Raw genomic sequence first — 20,182 nt, 5'->3', positions numbered from 1 at the left:
GCTTGCTACTCTAAGGCATTAAACATCACTCCCCTTAAGTATTATACAGCTTAATTCCTTGTGTAATGTCATGTGTATATACCCTTAGCAGTCATTATGCAATACAAAAATACCTAATTCAGCAGTGGTGAAACTCAGAATTCCTTTTTTTTTTCATGAAAGTTGTTTTTTTTTAAATAGAAAGTGTGTATATTATTCCTTGATCTTTCTTGTATCTATTGTCATATCACTAGTTGAGGTAGCATATACATTATAAATACAGAAAATCATAGTTTTTTCCCTTTGGAAGCTTTTATGGGATTCATGAAGAAAAGGTGCTGTCATGCAGCACTAAAACAAGGTCCCCAGGGAAGTGGTCACAGGACCAAGCCTGCTTGAGATCAAGAAGTGTTTGGATGATGCTCTCAGGCACATGGTGTGATTCTTGGGGTGCCCTACACAGGAACAGGAGTTGGACTCGATGATCCTGATGGGTCCCTTCCAATTCAGTATATTCTATGATTCTATGTAATTCCACTTGTGTGTTTGCACTGAGCAGATGGCTTGGTACTCACTTCAAGCATCCAGGGTGGCAGACAAGCTAGAGCAAATAGTTGTTAATTCTGACTTCTAATTTTGTCTTAACAAGTGATGACAATTTACCAAATTTCTGTAAGTGGAGACTGACTCCTCAAGCACTAGAATCCATGAGCAGAGGCTTTATAAAATGAGCTGAACCTAAGCATGGGATTAATTTTGAATTTATTCTTTGAACAAGAAATCAAACAAAATGTTGATAAAAACCTTGAATTTTGCAGCTTGGGACCATTTTAAATTTGGGAACACTTTCTGTTAATGGAAAATAGAGCTAACTTGAACTGTAAGTCAAACGGTATCCTTTTCCCATTAATCCCTACCAGTTTTTCATGAGCTACTATTTTCTCATATAACATTTGAAAACAGTGAGGCACACTTGATTCTCCAGTGGGAAAATAACAGATATCGCAGCTTACAGGGGCAAATTAAAGTCCATCCCTATTTGACAAATGTGATTTTGCCACTTCAGTGCAAGCAGGAGTGCTTTGCTTCTGTTTTTCACTGCTTAGAGAAAAATTCTGACCTCCTGTGTATTTAAAAATCAGATTTAAGTCAGAAGGAGCTTGTGCTCCTTGTTGTGGCACAGAGTTGCAGTGAACATACTACATCAAGGTAACACAGCCTAATACTCAAAAGAAGGTTTGCTAATGATGCTTATTTAATAAAAAGCTACAGTAACAACCCCCAAATACTACAATAAGACAACTGGGAGCTGTAGTGGTTTGGAGACATTATTGTTGACTGCTTTTAATACAGCTTACAAAAGTAACCTTTCTTTGTTTTCTGTGTGAGCTGACAGGTTGCTTTTGAAGCAGAAGAACAAAAATACAGTGGGGTCATACACTAACAAGGGCTTCTTTCTTTTTTTTCTTTGCATAAAATTCCCAGTAGCAAAGAGGGTTAGTTGAATTTTGAGGGGAGAAAAGAATATATTTTCCGCCAGATTATCATAACTTCAAGGTAAATGATCCATTGCTGTTTATCAGTGTCCAGTTGCTATGTTTCTTCATTCTTTGATTTATGCAAAAAAACCCTCAAATTTTCATGATTAGCAACAGCATAGAATCACAGGCACGTATACTCGAGTGGTGGGGATTAAGACACACACTAACAGTTTCCTCAGGCTCAATGTTATCTAAAGAATGTATAGAAAAAAAAGCAAAGTTTCCCTTTCTTCCTCACCCTCCCCTTCCCGATTAATTACCTGCTTTTTATGCAGATCCTGAATATAGACTTTAACTCCTGCTACCCTACTTACCATTGACTAATTTGCATAGAATGCCCTAAGGATACCTCGGGAGGTAGGAAAGGTGAATGTCTCCAAACACACAGCTTTTTGTTCCTACCTGAGAGCACTCCAAATTCACGTGGCTTCAGAGCTGGAAGGCTTCCAGGTGTGTCTGCTTCTGAGTCTTAGAGAGCAGGGAAGGGGATGAGAGGAAGGGATGATACACCTCGTGCTAAACAGTAGTGTTGTTGGTTTTGTGATACTGTTGGTGTTGTTGTAAGCATATTACTGCTTTTATTAAGTTCTTATAGCAATTATGAGTCTCTTCCAATGTTCAGGAACATGAGAAGGGTAATGCTTCCAGAACAGAAGGAAAATTGAGGTATTGGAGAGAGGGAGCAAAAAGAAAGGAGATAAATTTCAATCGCTTTTTTTAAGACAATAGACTTTTAAGTGGAAAATATAAAACAAAATATAGAGGAGCTTGATTTTTGAAGAGAGTCAAGATGTAAATGCAGCCAGAGAAATGGAAAGAAAAAATTAATTTAGATGGAATGCACAGGAAGAATAATGAGAGGGGGGAGTCCCCTGAGGAGGTGCAGTGCTGCAGCAGAATGTCTCAGCTGAAAAATATTTCGGTGCGTGCTGTTCTTGTCTAGTGACTTTTGGTGCCATACAGCCATATGAATTCATGTGCCAGATGTCAGAACCAGGCAAGTAGGCCCTGATCCTGAGCAGCTGTAAATTAATGTGGCTCAGCTCCACTGGAGAAAATGGAGTGATGCCCATTTCCATGGGTTCAGGACCTTTTATTCAAAAGAAGTAGATCGTTTGCACTGCAGTCATTAATTCCAGAAACTTTAAAAACAGATGTGCCAGTTCAGAGCTCTTAAGAAAACATACTCTTAGTGGATCTTTTGAACCAAGGCTGATTCATAGTTTTAATCATTGTGTTCATGGTGTTTTAGTTAAGCATAAACTGCTTTTATACAGAGGTCTGATCTACTCCCATGCTGTGTGTAAGTTCCATCTTGGAGTAGTCCAAGTCTTTCTTACTCCAGGCTTCCCCTCTGGTTTCAGGAGCCTGGGATTACTGAAAGAAGTATTACCAGTAAAGGATGAGCTGAAGAAGCCAATGGCCATAGGCCAACTTTTGCCTTTCTTTCTCCTGCCCCATTGGGCAGCAGGACCATGCTTCCCTTGATCTTTCTTTTATTGCTGGTGTACTTGTAGAAGTCCTTGATGCCTCTTGTGTCCCTTACCAGCTTCAACTCCAGCTGGGTTTTGGCTTTCCTAACCTCACACCTACACATTTGGTTAGTGTCTCTATATTCCTCCCAGATCCCTGCTCCCACCTTTTGCGTGCTTCATTTTTATGTCTGAGTTTAGTCACTAGCTCCTAGTTCATCGTACATGTCTCCTACTACTTTTTACTGAATTCCTGATGGTCAGGATGAGCTGATCCTTGAACATCAATCACTTCCCTAGACTCCACTGTCTCCAGGGCCAGATCCAATGGGACCCTTTCAATCAGGTCACTGGACAGGCATTGGTCTGTTCTCCTGCATGCAATTCTTGTGATCCCCTTTTTTACCTTGCTCCCCCCTCTCAGGATCCTGAGACATGATACTCATGGTCATTGCAGCCTGGGCTGCCTTCAGTCTTCACATTTCCAACCAATTGATGGAAGAATCAAGTACAATCTATGTCCTCTTGTTGGCTCCTCCATCACTTGTGTCAAGGAATTGTCATCAGTGCACTTCAGAAAACTTACAGATTGCTTGTTCCCTGCTGTTTACTTCCCAGGCAACTAGATAAATATAGTGCCTGTTGGATGATTTGTAGATCTGTCAGAAATCCAAAGAAAAGTAGGGAAATTGGTGAGTAAAATTATTTTTCATAAACATGAAAGACTGATGGCGCATATTTTTCATAGACAGGAATCTTGCTACCTGTCAGTATATGCTGATACAAGGAAATATTTGTTTGGTTTATACACATATGTATGTATTCAGAATCTGAATGTGGAGTTGCTTTTGCTAAAATGATTATTGTATGGTTCATCAAAATGATGCTGAGGCGAGTGCCAAATTCTATTTATTTCCTGTAAACCAGCTCATGTCCTGAGATCACCTAGCAGGGATCGTTTCTTGTTACTTTATATAATTACTTTACAGAAAAGGCCTAGGATCAACAAATTAGAAAAGGATAAGTTGAAAAGTCAGACAAGAAGTCACATTATTGACTAGGTACATGCCCTGTGAACACAATTAGTACAAACTGTGTAAGTTTTAAAGAGCGTTTGTGTTTCAGAAGAAAAATACTTGAAGCTACACCACTAGCCTTTGCACTGGAAAGAAGGTATAGAAGTTGAGGCACCCTTGAGAGTTCTGGGTTGTGGCAAGGTACTCCTGGTATGAAGCAGCCCCACCTTTCACTGATTTTTTTATTAGACCTGTGTTTCTCAGAAAGCACTTGCTTTTCTTCCTTCAAAGATGAAGCATGGTATTTTCATTATTTTTTCCAATGCTTTCTCTAGTGCTTATAGAACATTTGCAAAGTTGATGCCCCAGTCAGGAGAACTAGATATGAAGGTTTTAAAAATTATTGCAATGTCGTTCTCCCTTCTCTTCTAAACAGTTTTTGTTTCAGTTTATTCCCCCTTCAGATGACTTAAAACTGCAGATTCTGAGTCTAAATCCATCCTTTGGAGCTTGGAGGTGAGGGGGTGCTGAGGTCTGGCTACATTTGATTTTAGACTGAGGCTTAATACCAAGTTTTGATCTGTTTTTGAAATTCACCCAGGTTTCTCATTGCTGTTCAGTGTCAATAGTCAGGCTTAGAAACACTTCTAATGAGAATCATCTAAGGCAGGTGTAGGGGGTTTTGCAGTAAAGTACTGCTCACAATCATAATTTTAGCCAGGCAGTTGTTTAGCTGAGTGGTGCTGGTCTTTGAAGATTGGATTTGTCTACTGTAGATTAATTATTGCCCAATTTTAAAGGATTCACTTCCTCATAAGACAAACGTAAGAGGCTTAAGATCATCCCTTCCCCTGCCCCCCTCCAAAGACAAAAAACATTTTCTCTCAGAGAAATATACTAATGCCTTGCTTAATCTGGTCACTAAGAGGAAAGGTACATTCCCTGGACCTTTGTGCAGAAGCAGGGCATTTCCTTAGAAGAGAGAGAGAGACTTAGAGAAGTCTGTTCATTATTTTGTGCTCTCCGTAACACATAGACTAGATGTGTGTTTATATTTATAAACAGCAAGTGCTACACATAGGAGACAGCATGAAGCCCATAAAGCATTTAAAACAGCACCACAGTTATCCAAGATACATTATTTATGCTATTTTTGTTTGCTAGATGGTCATATTTAGAAGGATGTGCTTTTTACAGGGCTTCAGCTGTTAGCAGATTCAAGAGAAGAAAGATGGAATGCCCTTGAAACAAGGAGCACCCCTTGCTCCTTTTTCTGTTTTTCAGTGCATCTGGATACCATTTTTTCTTTATGAGACTGTCTTGTCAGGACTGGTTTTGCATGTATCAGCTGTTCGTAACCCTGGAGTGGATCTCAACTGTTGACTTTGATTTTTTTTTTTTTAAACCTTTTTCAATTGCAAAAGCGTAGTAATGCCTGCTTGTGTTGATTCCTGTATCGCTGCTGCCATCTTCAGGAAAATTTTCAGTAATGTTGGGTGAGCTTTTATTAAGGTAGATTAATTCCACCAGCTAAAAGATGAACAAACTATGTGCTTCTTGCGTGTGGCAGCAGGAACAGAGTTGTAACAGCACAGGATACAGTTGGTATGGGGGGTCCCTTGATTATGTTAGGTATATTAAAAAAACATTCAGGGAAGTGAGTGGACTGATTTCTAATGCAGTTCCGTGTGAATTAGGCACCGGGTAAGGGCTTACCTCTCCTTAGCTTCCCAGCCTGCATGTTCAGTACTTCATTTCAAGAACCACGTTAATGAATCCATCGATTTCCAGGTCTGTTTGCACATATAAATGTGCAGCTGGATGCTCAAATGCCCAGGGCATGCATGCATAGCAGCAGTATTATCATATGGAAATAGGTTTGTCATACTGTTTAAGGGGGTATTAATAGAACTCCAAAGCTGCTAGAGCAGGAGCTAAAGCCACAGGCTTTCATTTCTCATGACATTTCTTATGAGCTGATATACACATTCAGCAACAAAATATCTTTTTCAAACTCACAAGAAATGATACTTAAATGTAGCTTCCACCTACTTTTTTGCAAAAAAAAAATCAACTTTTGACATCACATGTAAAGTGATGCATCTTCTGCAGGAGGAGTATTTTCAAAAGATAGGCAGTTAAACTTATAAAATGTTTTGTCCATTTCTAAAGCATCTCAAGATAATTACCATTTTTTTTCTTTGTCATCCGAGATCCTTAAAAATAGTGCTTCCTTTTGTATAAAATATTGCTTCTCCTTTATAGTGATTCAGTTGTTGGCAACATGAACTGTTTTTCTTTAAAACATAACTCAAGGTTTAACTTTATCTGCTCTAGAGTAAACACTGTATAGTTCCACTGGAATTACAGTGGATTTCAACTACTGTAAATGGGAGAAATACACAGTATATGTTTTAATATATGCATAGGCATCTACACATATGTATTTAGAGGTTTAGTATCTTTTTTTTTCATTTTGTCAGTAGTAAGTGGAGTGCTACATTCTTTTGTGAGTTATTCACAATATAGAGAATAATATCCACTAATTACAAAAAGGTGGGTTTTCTTTTTTAAAAAAAAATCATAGTTTAGTTACATTTTACATCTCTGGCTGCTTTAAATTTGTTCTTTGTATTCATAAATTACTTACCTCCTTAATCTCTTGCTTTCAGTTTCTAACATACTCCATTAAATTATAAGATGGCAATAAGATTGATTTTTTTTCAATGTAAATGGAAAAAATACCCTGTATATATACTCATATAAGTACCATGTCACTTATTATGGAAATAGCTTTTAGAAATGTCAAGTTTACCTGCATCCACTTTACATTTTGTTGATCATCCAGGCATAAAATTGCTCCAAATTATACACTAGATAGATGTGGTTATGTGGTTATGTGTCTGTACCATTCACCAAAGTTACCCAAATGGGAACAGAATTAAGCCAACACATGATTGTTTTTTCTCTCCCATAGCAGTCGGCATGAACCTAATACTGAATTAAATTTCTTTCTCATGTCTCTGCTACACAGTGAAGTAGCATCTCTGTTCTGCATCACCAAGCTAGCTCCAAGCAGTGCTGAAACATCTGCCCACTATAGTGCAGCACGGTGCAGAGACAGCAGTCCTGCTCCCAAATGCCCTATAGCTGCATTAGCTACAGATTACTGACATGGATGTAGGACTTCCAGCAGGGCTACTTTAAAGATTCTCAGCAGTGCAAGCTGCAAGTAAAATTCAGTTTTGCCACCTGAAGAAGAAAGAAAGGGTCTAGACTGCTGGTGCATAGGAATGAGAAGGCAGAGAGGAGAAGCAGGTACACAGGAATTAAGAATGGAAGAAGACGCCTGGCCATGACAGCTGGTCCTGAAGGAGGGGTCAGAGTCCGTGGCAGCAGCTGTTTCTGGGGTTAGGAGGAGTTCCTCAAAGTAGTGATGTTTAACATCTGAGGTCTTGTCATAGTCCCTGTAGCATGACAAGCTGGAAGCCTTGCTCTCTCTGCTTGTTGTCCTCGGCTCTGGCACAGGTGAGGTAAGTAACAGGGACATGAATGTCATGCTGTGTTTAGCAGCTTGCTGCTGTAGGCAGCTGCCTACTTTGTTTAAGCTTGTTTGGCTTCCTTTTCTAGAGGTTACTTGCTTGGCATCAATCTGGCCATCTCTCCCCAGCACTCCAGGGCACAGCCTTGTTCTGCTCACAGGAAGAGCTGTGCAGCTCTGCCAGGACCAGCTGTGCCTATTCAGACAACCAAACCCAGGGTCCACTTTGAAAATTTTGCAAATTTGTGTGGGTAGCCAGCTATCAGATGGGATTCTTCAGTGATAACACAGCATGACTATTTTGAACACATAATAGCACAACAAATAACAGGTTTTCAAGCTTTCTATGCACCACATAACCTTGTTACTAACAAGATTTAGACACTTTGCTTTAGACACTTCTCATTCTTATTTTTTAGAATGGGCTAGTAAGTCCCAACCAATATGCTAAGAAGATTGTGTGGTAACCTTATATGTAGGTATGGGATAGAGGCATCTGGAAAGAGCATTATCCCTTCTCCCACAGGGGCCTGAAAGTAATTTCATCCAAGAGAAGCACCTGGCTTCCTCTCAGCTTCTCTCTTCTCTTCTGTACCTTGCAGCTCTGGGACCCCAAGGCAATTCAAAAGGGGGTGGACAGAAGTAAGATTGTCCATCCACATAAATCAGCCAACAGAAAATCTGGGGAGATCTGGGACTGGTTCTTGGGGCTTCTGCTGTCCATTGCCACCTGATGCAAGGCAAGCTCCAGAGCAGTGTGCCAACACATGGAAACTCATCAGCATTCACTGAAGAGCCCTGGGATCTACATGCCATCACCTAGAGCTTAGGGAATAAGCCCATGAGTTGTTTTGTAGAAGTCTGGAGGAAGACTTTAACTTTCAGATTCAAAAGAAAAACACTGAAATCTCTAGGATGTTGTGCTGCAGTACTACACTTAAAGCCTTTAATGTTTATTGAAAATTGCCTCTTACAGTACTGATGGCAAATTGCCCTTAGAATGTAAAAACTTCATAGAGACTGCAGCTATATTTTTGACACCATGTTTTGACAGATTGTCATGATCATCACAAAAGTTTAGTTTTAGCTGAAATATGCATAGTAAATGCCTGTACTTTATTGTAAGGAAAAAGACTGTAATTGCTCTGCAAGTTCTACCGTGCTTCACGATTGCATTATAGCTGATAAAACCAGTGTCATTAAAAATGGATACTTTTTCTACTGTGGCATTTATTCTCATTGTAGTAGGTTTTTTGATAACTGGCAATTGGCAGGGCCACAAATCCTGAGTAAACATAGCTACTGCAGACAGCAAATACTCTGCTTTTAAAGGTTCTTACTGTAAGCACAAGAAATCACAAAAAGATAGGGCATGTGGCTAATGTTCTCTCACTTGGTGCTAGATATAACAAAGTTCCAGAGGCAAAGTCAATCCAGTACACAGGCTGTGTGGTTCACAGCAGTAGCGCAACAAGGACTGGGACATTCAGGGAAAGTGTGCACGATGTGTTTAATTTCCTTTGGATGGAATCAAGTAACAAAATCCATCATTTCAAACTAAAAAGGTGTTTAGCATGTGTTTATAGAGGTTCAAACTCCAGTGGAGTCAAACTTCTCTCGTAATCAAAAGATGTGCTATATGGTAGCACCTTTTCCAGTGAAATTTGGAGTCTGGGGGCTTTTCTTAAAAAAAAACCCCCCTATAATTCTTTAGGTATGTATCACTCATTATAACATTGTAACTTGTACTTTGGAAAGTGCAATTTTCTAAACAGGAACACTACAGAGAGATTATTTTGGGAATTGGGAGCAGTGCTATTCTACATGTCGCTCTCTGATAGCTTTGATTTTCCTGAAGGCATACTCATATTTTCAATATAAAGCCTTGTTCCAATCAGCAGCCTGTTGTTTGACTACAAAAGCTCATTTAGGATTCAAACTTTGTGCCTTATAATATTTTAGATGTTCATGGGTCTTATTTTGACCAGGGAAAACACTAGACACTCTCCAGGTTCAAAACAAGCAAGCAAACAAAATCCTAAACAAACAATAGGAAACTACAGCAAAAAATCCAACCTAGTTGAAAAATCCTGCTAGTCTGATAAAAGCCCAAATAACTATACATCTGCTGTGTATGTTATGAAAATTTGCTGTGTAGGACTCACAGGAGCTTCTGTGTGATTGGTGACTACTTATTTGCATTCCCCCATCATATTTTATTTTTTTGAAAAAAGCTCATTTTTTACCTTATGAAACCAGAGTATGTTTCTTTTTAGTAAGGATTTAAGATGACTAGTGGGGAGTCCAATGTTTAAATGTTTTAAAACTGAAAATCTCTCTTACATCGCTTCAATGCGATCTTGGACAAGAGTCCTGAATGTGGACCCTTTATGGTATTTGGGTTTCCACATCAACTTAGTTAAAATCCTCAAATTTTAGGGATCTGTGGCTGAAGCCACATATGAGTTAGCTTTCCTTCTATAAGACAGAAATAGTAGTACTTTGCTGCTCAGGAGTACACTGAAAGGTTCACTTAGAACGCCAAGGTGCTTTAATGCTTTGGTGATCAAAGCCATGGAAGTATCTTAGAATCCTACATTATTTTGCTTTGATGTGTAATATATAACCAAACTGTTTTCTGGCAGACATTAAAATCAGTCTATCTAGCTCCATATATACTTTAGGTTATATTTGGCTTCCTTTGTATTCTCTTTAGAATATAATGTAACCTTTTCACATTACAATAGCACTTAACGTGCATTTTCCAGTAGCTCCTTAAATTTTTTAATTAACACCTGTTGGCTGTGGTTTATTTCACCCTTAGCATGAATTATGATTATAATGCAATCATCTTTTGATTTGGTTTCGAACCTGATTTTAGAGGAAAGAGTGAGTAGAGGCATTGCAAGCTGATATCCTGAAGTATTTGTTTGCCTGACAAGGCAAGATGAAACTTTTAAGCTCTGTATTTTGAATGAAAGACTAGAAAACCTGTGATTTTTCTTTGTTCGTATAGTCGTGGTTGTGAGTAACCTTTGCATTTCTTGCCTACTAGTTTTGCACTACTGGCAGAAGGCTCCAGTACTGATGGAGATGTTGCTCCTGCCTTCATTCAGTAGTTGTCATTTTAATGGTTCCTATCTGTAATCATGAGTTCAGACAGCTAGCACTGAATGAGGAAACATCAAAGGGAAAGAAGATAGAAGAACAGAAAAGACAAAACAATTTTCTTAAGATTGCTATTCAATACATTCTCAATGACAAAAGATCACTTCAGAAAGAACTGATTTCATTCTACAATGAGATGACAAGTTTCATAAGAAAAAGTAATTGCACTAAACCATTTTAATTTTTTTGTAAGTCTTCAAACTAGAGAATATGCTCATAAGGAGATCATCACCATAACATATCAATTAAAGGGTTGGTTTCCAACTGACATGGTTAGGGTGTTTCTGGCAACATTGTCTCATCACTATCAGATAATGCAGTATGGATACCTCACCAAACAGTGGTCATGTGGATTAAGAACTGTCAGGTCACAGAAATTAGTGTTTTCTGTGAAGAATCAGTGTGGAGCAGGGTATTGCTGGCAGCATTCGACAGGAGCTGACAGCATCCCTGTCACAATTCAATACATGACAGTGATTCAGACAGAAATAGAAAGACTCTACTGATACAGCACAACAATGATACAAAGATTAGTCAAATATAATGGATAACAAAAACCAAGACAGTCCCCAGAAAAGTGCCATTTACATGCCTGGAGGAGAGAGGGGAGAGGAATGGGTTAACCAGTGAGAAACTTGACTATTTAGGTTAAAGAAACTCTATTTAGGTTAAAGAAGTTTCAGAGGCATCTTGATTACAGTACCTAAGTACCTTCGCAGTGAGGAAATAAGGGATATTTGAAGACTTATTTATTTTAGCAAAGAAATGCAAAGCAGAAAGCAGTGTCTGGAAGCTGAAAACAGAAAAGGTCAAGGTAGACATCAGACAAAATTTTAAACAGTGATTTTTGAAGGGTCATTAGAACACTGTACCAGAGGCAACTGTACCAGCAGATCTTTTCTCATTTAATATCTTTAATTGGGAGTTGAATGCCTGTTTGTGAAGATACACTTTGGCCAAACCATGTGTCATAGAGTGCCTTCCATCTTGCTAAGAGTGATAACTGGGATTGAAGATGTGGCAGTCCAGATTTCAATATGGACCGCAGAAGCCTGGTGAGAAGTCTGGGAATTAGCTGTAGCTGCTAGGTCACACAGATGTCCCTAGCAGTGCATGTAAGGTGCTGCAGATTAAATCTTGGCTATGAGTACCTCACTGCAACCTTGCCCTCATTCTGCTGGGTTGACACATGGGAAGCAGTAAGGATGAAAAGAAAAGGAATATCTGAGTTGAGAAGTAACTTTAAAATAACATTAGTGAGCTTTTTGAAGGGATTCAAGAATGGGAGTATTGTACTGAAGTTGTGAGAAAGATAATTTTAACAGTCATATTTTATAAGCACTATAGGGAGATATTATCAGAGACCAAAGAAAAGGCATTTGCAGTAGGCAAGAAACAGAATGAGAGCTGTGGTGCTTAATCCAAAGGAAAGCAGATCTTTGAAGTGCTGTGGAAAATGAAATCAAAAAATCCTGTTTCCAAAAAAAACAGTGAGCATAGCACATAAGTGACAAACTCCCTTTTCTTTCATCCAAAAAAAAAAAAGAGCTACATTTTACTCCCACTTCTAAATTTAAAACACTTAAAACACAATAAATGTCCCAGTCAGGAATAAGTGAGACTGCAGTTCAGTTTCACTACTCTGATTTTACATTCAGCATCACTCTTGGCACAGTAGATGTGCAGCTTCGAAACTTCCCAGTTACCCTTGCAAAATAAATACAGTGCTCTGCAAGGGGAACTGAATGTTGACAAAGATGATGGTTTACCTAGCTGGGGGGTGTCACCAAGGTTAAATCAGACTACACCCCTCATCAAAACAGCTTCAGTAAAGAATAAAAGATGGGTCGTTGTCATAGGTGACTTACTTCTGAAAGAAGGGTAAAGGCCCAATATGCAGACTGGACACATTCAGGGAAGTCAGCTGCCTCCCCAGGGCCCAGATAAGAGATGTACAGAGAAAGTTTCATTCCCTAGTATAGCCCTCAGACTACCACCTACTATTGACTTTTCAGGTAGGCAGCAATGAAGTAGCAACAAGAAATCCAAAGACAAAAAAAAGTGTCTTGAGAGAGACTTCAGGGCCTTAGGATGACTCAGGAACACTGCATAAGCAGTGTTCTTCTCTAACCTTCCAGTTGCAGGACTGATGAAGGAATAAACAGAAAGAGGCAGCAGGATCAACAGCTGGCTCCCAGCCTGGTGTCACTTGCAGGACTTTTGATTCTTTCACCATGGGTTGATTTACACAACACCAGGGCTGCTGTTGACAGACAGAGTACACCTGTCTCAGAAAGGAAAGAGGAGCCTGCCAGAAGAGCTAACAGGGCTAATCAAGAGAGATTTAAACTAGATTTGAAGAGAGAAGGGTACAAAACCAGGCTTGATAGAAATAAGCCTGGGGCCAGCACATGAATATTTGGGAGATGGTGTTCTAGCAAGGTCTTTCAGTCTGCCATTTCTGTGGGGACATGGGATGGAGATCCTTACAGGAAGAGAAGTGCAAGGTTTATTGATGGAAGTGCCTAAGAGCAGTCAGGTAGGAATTAGGACTTATTGCAAAAAGGTGGAGAGCCCATTAGCCCAAATGAAACGCATCTGTGCTGATGCACAGAGCACTGGCAACAAACAAGGGGAACTGAATGTCATCTTGCAGCAGGAAAACTATGATACAGTCACCATCACAGAAACATGGTGGGGTGACTCACATGACTGAAATGCTGCAATCGATGGCCACAAGCTCTCAGGAAGGGGATACTCAAGGAAGGAAAGGCGGTGAAGTGGCCCTGTATGTTAGGGAGTGTTTTGAATGCCTGGAATTTAATGATAGCAAAATAGGATTGAGTGTTCATGGGTAAGAGTCAGGGGGAAGGCCAACAAAGCAGGCATCTTGCTGGGATTCTGTTACAGACTGCCTGAACAGGATGAGGAAACAGATAAAATATTCTATGGGCGTCTGAGAACTATCACTTGTCCTTGTTCTCGTCTTCAACTTCTGAGAAATATGCTCGCAATATAATATAGCAGACAGGGAAAAGTCCTGGAGGTTCCCAGTGTGTGTGGAGGACAACTTTCTGACAAAGATGGTGAGAAAGCCAACTAGAGAAGGTGTCCTGCTGGACTTGCTGCCTATCAACAGAGATGGACCTGTGGAGAATGTCACAGAGGCTGTCTTGGGTGTAGTGACTGTGAACTGATAAAGTTCTGTATTCTTGGAGAAGTAAGGAGGAGGTGGTCAACAGAACTGCCCCCTTGGACATCTCGTTGGCAGACTTTGGCCTGTTTCAGTGACTGGTTAATGTCACTGAAGTGACACTGAATGGCACTCCCAAAGGGCAAAGAAGTCCAAGAAGGCTGGATATTCCTCAAGAAGGAAGGCACAGGAGCATGGCAAAAAGACAAGCCAAAAGACAAGCTGGTGGGGAAGAAGTCTGGCTTAGCTGAGTAGAGAGATTCAGTTACAACTCAGGGAAAAAAGGAGAGTTTATGGCCTTTGGAAAAAAATGCAGGCCACTCAGACTACAGAGATGTCATAAGGATAGGCAGGGAGAAAAATAAAAGGGCTGTTAAAGATAAAAATAAATATTTCTACAAATGTATTAGCAACAAAAGGAGGTCTAAGGAGAATCTAATTTATTGGATGCAGAGGGAAACATAGTGATCAAGGATGAGGAAAAGGCTGACGTCTTTTCTAGTCAGAATAATCCTGTGATTTTGTGATCTGTTGGGTCTGAATTCCATAGCTGACCAGAGTTTGGGCTGATTTTACCTTTTGTTTGAATGACCATAAGGACAGGAGCAATTTAAAAACAAGATCTGGATCCCTGTTGACGTTTTTAATATCCCATATTCTGAGGTGAGTAGTATTCAGGATTTCTGCTTAGGTCTAGCTCATATATTTTTACAGATATTCAAAAGCCTGTTATGGTACCCACACAGGTTATATTAATTTCCAGTGCCTAAATCCTGTAAGTGCTATGGGGATTTCCCTGCTAATCCTCTTTTTAATGCATAAACCTAGAGGGTAGGTTTGGGACCTTTGGGATTTATTCTTCGTGCTGGTTGTTTTCCAGCTAAAGAATCTTTCAAGGGTAGAAACAGTAAGTGCTAAATACACAAAGACGTAGCAAGTTTATATGCATTTATTTTATCTCAGTAATCTGTCAGTCTTTTTTTCAGCAAATGAAGGGTGTGACTGTTGTTAGTAATTACACTACTTATAGTCATTTAAACGCCTCACTAATATTGAATTTATGCAAAAATGTTGAATCCTGACTGAACAACTTAAACCCTTTTCTTTCTAAGGGCAAAATAACTGCATTAATATTAATGAAGCCACAAAATACAAGTCAACTGACAGTATTTTTGCAGTTGCTGAAACTTTATTATTTTTTTAATGTCTGAATGTAAAAAAATGAATTAAATATCACAAACTGCTCTTTGTTGTAAGTGACATGCCTTTTCTTTATGATGCATCCTTTGCCTTGACAAGGGAGTGCTTGATGCATTTCTGTTGGGAGATGCCTGTTTATTCTGACAAACCGATCAGCCTCCAGGGTGTTCTTTTGCCACAGAACTGATTTTACATCTCATCCATTATCTAATAAGATGTGAAAAGAGTACCCTGTCTCATAAAAAAAATATATATAAAAAAATCAGGCTTTGTTTCATTACAAGGATGTGACAGGCACACTCATTGACTGACTTATAGGATACACAACAGTAATGAAAGGGCCAGTTATATACTCATGCGTGTTTCCAATACAGCAAATCAAGGAGAAAGCATCAGTATCATTGGTCCTGAGGATTTTTTAATTTTAAAAATAATCATAAAAAGTGGCTTCTCTAATGAGAAAATTCATTTCACATCTTTACAGCATGTTTTTATGAACTTTATTATTATAATAAATAGTAACACTCTATAAATTGCTTTGTGAGACAGACAGAATATCTTTGCAAAATACATGCCCTGGGCTTTTTTTATTTTCCTTTTCTTTCTTTAGTATTTTCCCCTTTCAGTGTTTATGAAAGGTTGAACATTGTAATTGCATGAGAAAAGTGAGGGAGACTGGAGTGAGAAAAGGAAGCTGAGGCATTGTGTGATAAGGCAGTAATAAAGCAAGTGTATACAAAGCTCTTTCAGACAAATGTTTCCAGCCAGATGTGTTCTTAAGGAAAATAAAGCCACAAAGAAAAAGAGACTAGGACACACAACAGGAAATTCAGAAACCTGCCCATAATAAGTCTTTGAGATACTAGGTATCCAGACAGAGAAATGCTGTGTTTGAGCAGTGTTCAACACAGATGAAACATTTTACCACTAATACATTGCAAATTGTTGCATTTAAATGATGCTCTATATACAATAACACAGCCTCTCCTACCACACACCTTGCAAAAGCCACCTGCATTCTGAAGGTATTTCCCAACAAGACCTAGCCAATTAACAGATCAGTGGTAGCTGAGGCAAAATACTATAATTTTAAGTAATTGACAAAATAGTAGAGAGAAATTACAAGAAAGCAATTAAGGGATTAGGTTTACTATCTCTGGAAGTTTTAACATCCACTCTGCTCCTCTGCTCCAAATTTCCCTGCCTTTTGGAGTAGCAAGATCAATCCCTTTGGATCTGCACAATGCTTATTTTCATAAAAGTGCAGTTTCTTTAGCATGATTTTCAGGGCTTCTCAGACAAGTGACAGTAAAACTTGAAAGAGTTCAAAATGAAATTGTAAGAGCTGGAATCTGTGGCAGGCAAATGTTCTACTGTGATGTCCTCCTGATACCCTTTATTCACAACATGTGAATGCAATTCTGTATCTAAAAATCAAGGCTGTTTCATCAGTCTTACTTATAATGCCAGTCAGAATGGCTTACCACTGAGAGATCTTTCAGAGTCTGGAGTTACATCAAGACAGCATAGCTTTAAAACAGCATGGAAGAGACCCATTTACACATTATTTACTTCTCCCCTTACCTGCAAGGACGTATAATTTAATGCAGCGTTGATGGGTCAAAGACTTTGAGGCCTTTTTTTTAAACTCCAAAATAAAGATATCTGTCTTGACACATGTCAAACTTGTTACATATGAACTAGTTTAGGTGGCAGAGGCAGCTCAGACTGAGGGAGGAACAATTGTTTTACTCATCTGCAAAAGACATTATTTTTCTATGAAGCCTCATGTAAAGAACAATGTAATTTAAGATGAAACCAGAACAATTGCTAGAAATGCAATAAGGATCTGGAGTCCTCTAAAATCTATGTTAAGTAGCCTATCATTGTGTTCTTTCCATGGATTTTTTTTTTAAAATCATTCTATAAAAGTCTATGGCAAGGATATAATTTTCTAGAAAATGTTATTTCATTTGACCTGTGATCATCCTCTAGTAAAGTCAGCAATAGTTTTCCATAGAGAATACATTTGATTCAGAACTATGAATAGACTATTTCCATCAGAAAACACTATAAGGAAGAACTTGTTTCAGCCAACATCCTTCTTAGATAAATGGATTTCACTGCAGGAGAAGCACACCTGGTCTCTAGTTTGACTTTATGTCTTTAAATGGACCATGTAGCAAAATCTCATTTTTAATAATGGCATTTAAGTTACTTCACTGATTAAATGTATGATAATAACAGCAAAATTGTTGTTTTAATGATCACAGTGTATAATAAGATGCACAGTTAGGAGGATTATGGGAACTTAATGGGATGAGAAGGGCAAGAGATCATCTGCTGTATGATTCACCCTGACTATAACCTGCTGTCTATATCCCTGATGTGGTTTTATCACTGGTGTGCTTTGGTTTGTTTTCCAGTTTGTGTTCTGCCGTGAATGCAAAGAAGAATACCACGAAGGCAAATGCAGCTCTCTCCTCAGCATGCACGGAGCCATGGCCCAGAAGGTAGGGATCCTATAACTCACTACATCCTGATCATTATCCCTGGCCCAGGTAGAGCGACGTTTGTCAAACAGGTCCTAATTATAATCCTAAGTAAAAATAATTATCCTACCTGTCAGAGTTGCTGTAGTTTTCGGTCAGAAAGAAGGCTCTGCCATCAGTTTATAAAGAAAAGGCCTTCCCAGTGGGCTTTTGGGGTTGTCTTTATTCAGTGTGAGCACTTTTGAAAGGCTTTCTGTAGGCTTGCTGCCTTTCAGCTTATATTCAGTGCACCAGTCAGGAAATCGTGTGGGTTTAGACTGGGTAACAGGGGTTTTATACAGCCTGTGCAGAATATGCTGCTAATAATTTATACTTTAGCTTGGAGAAACAAAAAATGCATTGCCTAGGCTCAAAGAAGTTAGATAATAATTGTTCCAGACTGCTCTATAAATTTGTAGTTGTTGTAGCTATAGACCTCGACAGGCAGTAGTTTTTCTCCCCTGGCATTTCTCTGTTTGAGAGTTAAGGTTCTGTGCTCTCCATGGCAAATAAATCAGTCTTTCCAAATAAAAAACAAACAAACAAACCAGAAAGAAAAAACCCCAAACAAAACAAAACAAAACAACAAAAAAACCCACTAAACCAGAAGGAGAGAGCAAGTGCAAAGAACAGGAGAGATAGCCTCTAAATACCTCACAGCTTGATAACCTGATGCCCAGGGTCCTAGGAAGCATAAAACTGGTACTCAGATGTCTGGCATATTTGCTGATAAGGAGAAACTTGAACCTTGAGCTCTCCACAGTCCAACATGGCAGACACAGGATTGTGGGCAGATGCTGATGAGGACTTGCATCCATCCAGTTCTCAGGCATTCCCAGCTCCTTTCAGTGCCTGCAGACAGGCTTTGTCTGAGGCAGGTTTCAGGAGCCTCTCACTTTTTGAATGTAGGGACTGGGAGGGAGCAGGAGGCCTATGGGGAACCTTTGCCCTGTGCTACCTTGAGACAGTTCATTTGCCATACTTCAGAGACACTGCACTTTATAACCTGTGCAGAAATTCTTCTCTTTAATCTTTCTTAGTGAAGCTCTTCATTAAAAAACCTATATCCTAAGAGTCAGCATATCTGCCTCTGCTGCCCTGAAATGTATACTGTGTGAGACCCAAAATCCATCTATTTTTCCAGCTTCTAGCGAGTTGTGATTCAGATGTGGTATTTTGTATTTAGCAGCTCTCAGCAAATTTTTATTCCATTAATTTGTGTAACCCGCTGTTTTGAAGCCATATATTTGTAAAGAGATGTGTGGTTTAGCTAACTTCTGTGTAGAACAATCTTCTTTTGTTTGCAGTAGCCTTAGAACAGTCTTCCAGCTCCCGTTCATATTTATATAAAAATAAAACAATTTCAACAGAGACATTGAGAGATATTTAATGTATCTAATAGCCTGGTAAAGTATGAAATCAAGGCTCAATGTCTTATCTGAATTACATAGAGCTAGAACTTTAATACATCTCAACATGAACAGTAAGCCCTATACCCATTGAACAATGGGATTTTGCCTTAAGTACTGAAAGTCATCATGACAGCATAAAAATGAGTTCAACAATGTTGGCTCTGTGGAAGTTAGAGTCTGAATAATTTCCATGCTCTATGGCAGACTTTAAGGTGTGCCAGAAAAAATCAGAATACCATGGGAAGAAGTGGTTCATTCTAAAAAAACCTGTAGCATCGATTTGCCTTATCTCTTTATGTCAAGGGGAGCACTTCATCTATCTGGTCAAGTACCTCAGCACGTGAGTTGCACCCAATTAGACCTGTTAACCTAGGAAAGTTGGAAACTTTTGCTGTTTCAGTGAAATGTGAACATACTCACTGTTCCTGAAAAATTTGCTGTACTCTCAAAGAGCTGTTCCAAAAGAGTTAAACAGTTGTACCAGAATAAGTCCTGCAGCTATGCAAATCAGTTCCCAGTACTGACAAGACCGTAGACTACCCAAAATTCATTCAGACTTTAAATTAAGCTGAAGTTAATTGATTTAGGCCAGCCTTTTCCTCTAAGAGAGCTGCACTTGTTAGATTTTTCCACAAGGTGGAGATGTGCCACTGAAGGAACGTTTTCCCTGGTTTTCTGTAACGAGTCTACAGTAATGAAAGTACCTGCCTTTATCTTCACATTTCTGGAAATGCCTGCACATCCCTAATGTTAGAGAAAGCACTTGCAGACAGGTTTAAGCCTAAGTCAGCATCATAGAGATGGATATAGTGGAGCATGAATAGCAGCAAAGATCTGGAAGAAAAGCCAATAAAAGGAGTGTTGCTGTGGAGGATCTGGGTATCCAGAACTTGGTGGCAACATAGACAGCTCCAGGGACAATCAAAGCATCCCTCTAATGGTCCATGTGCCAAGGCACTGCAAGGGCTACCTGGGGCTCCCCGTGGGTCTGTCACAGCAGGGTCTGGCACCTCCATGGGGATGCAGATGGGCTGAAGATGGGCTGGTATGTAGGCCCACAGGTGAGTCTGGGTCACCAGGGCCCATGGCCAGGCAGGGCAGGGCTGTGAGGAGCTGGAGACTGTCCCTG

The 20,182-nt window shown here is 39.4% G+C and overlaps 1 protein-coding gene across 2 annotated transcripts in view; it reads left to right on the top strand.

Annotated features, from left to right (window-relative positions):
• The window catches only part of PRKN (parkin RBR E3 ubiquitin protein ligase), a 710,558-nt gene that overhangs the window by 681,633 nt on the left and 8,743 nt on the right, over window positions 1–20,182 (top strand). For both annotated transcript variants that reach the window (XM_030448441.1, XM_030448442.1), the window contains exon 10: window positions 17,537–17,623. In XM_030448441.1, coding sequence (XP_030304301.1) covers window positions 17,537–17,623 — 87 coding nt within the window. The remainder of the gene's footprint in view (window positions 1–17,536; window positions 17,624–20,182) is intronic.

The sequence above is a fragment of the Calypte anna genome, chromosome 3 (assembly GCF_003957555.1).
Source record: "Calypte anna isolate BGI_N300 chromosome 3, bCalAnn1_v1.p, whole genome shotgun sequence".
Taxonomy (NCBI): Eukaryota; Metazoa; Chordata; class Aves; order Apodiformes; family Trochilidae; genus Calypte; species Calypte anna.
The sequence above is the reverse complement of the archived record's forward strand: the minus strand, read 5'-3'. Positions and strand labels throughout refer to the sequence as shown.